Source organism: Anneissia japonica, unplaced genomic scaffold (assembly GCF_011630105.1).
Source record: "Anneissia japonica isolate Jap-2015-1 unplaced genomic scaffold, ASM1163010v1 scaffold60477_len928_cov242, whole genome shotgun sequence".
In the NCBI taxonomy this organism is placed as follows: domain Eukaryota; kingdom Metazoa; phylum Echinodermata; class Crinoidea; order Comatulida; family Comatulidae; genus Anneissia; species Anneissia japonica.
Window position 1 is genome coordinate 1 of NW_022734359.1, and position 928 is coordinate 928.

Here is a 928-nt window from a genome sequence, read left to right on the forward strand (position 1 = left end):
GGCAAATTTGAAGCGTTCAACAGCAAATGCACCAGGAGGTCACCAGAAGCAACAACAATGACCTGACTTACAGAGCCACCACACTCCTAAGATAGGGCATGTGTATCAAGTCAAGCTAGGGAAAAAAGATCTATAGAAAAAAGTAAACATATAATGAAAACTTACTTGCTGCGGAAGTGCTTCACACTGTACTCCAAACAGCCCAATCTTCAAACCCGTCAAAAAAAACAGTGGGCCAGGTTGAAAGGGATTACTTGGTACATGTACCTGCTGGGCAAAATCGAAGGAATAGTGCATTGTCATGTCTCTACTGCAGGCCCTATTCTGGTGCAATTTTAAGCCCAAACCTTCAACAGCTTTCTTTGCCTCGGCTGTTGTCTTGTTCAGCAGTTCTCTTTCCATCATGGCATACCTCAGATGCTCCTCTTGTTTCTTGAGTATAGAGCTCTTGTCCTCTTCACTGACATTAGTGCATCTAAGTAATAAAATTTGAATAGAACATTATATGAAGCACACACCAATGCTGGATAAATCTGGTTTGCATAACCTGGAAAGAAAACAAGTAATAAGACCATTAATAAATTTAAACATACCGATAGATCATCCAATTGTTTTTTTGGCACATCCAACACAAGTCACTCCGTGGTTTGGCCACCATTATCTCTGGGCATAACTGCTTCCATAAACTTCGAAAGGATGTAATTGATGCAGCTCTTTCTCCTAAAAAATAAAATTTCATACCTCATAAAATTTCATACTGGGGTATAAGTTTTGTACAAAATTAATTTCAGTCAAAACTGGTGGTAGATGCTTATGAAGTTCTGGTTGTAACAACAACAGAAGTGAGAAACCAAGTCCGCTTTGTACGGACCTAAAAATTCAAAACAGTGATACTAACCGATTGCTTTCATAGAAGCTTCATACATAA

The 928-nt window shown here is 38.9% G+C and overlaps 1 protein-coding gene across 1 annotated transcript; it reads right to left on the reverse strand.

Annotated features, from left to right (window-relative positions):
- Nucleotides 1-165: 165 nt before the first annotated feature.
- On the reverse strand, nucleotides 166-919 carry LOC117116394 (the record flags this gene model as incomplete). Its single annotated transcript, XM_033260426.1, has 3 exons — nucleotides 899-919; nucleotides 594-720; nucleotides 166-475 (listed from the first exon to the last, which is right to left on the reverse strand). Coding segments are annotated over exons 1-3 (450 nt in total), but the record flags the coding sequence as incomplete, so codon positions are not given.
- Between the last annotated feature and the right edge of the window lie 9 nt (nucleotides 920-928).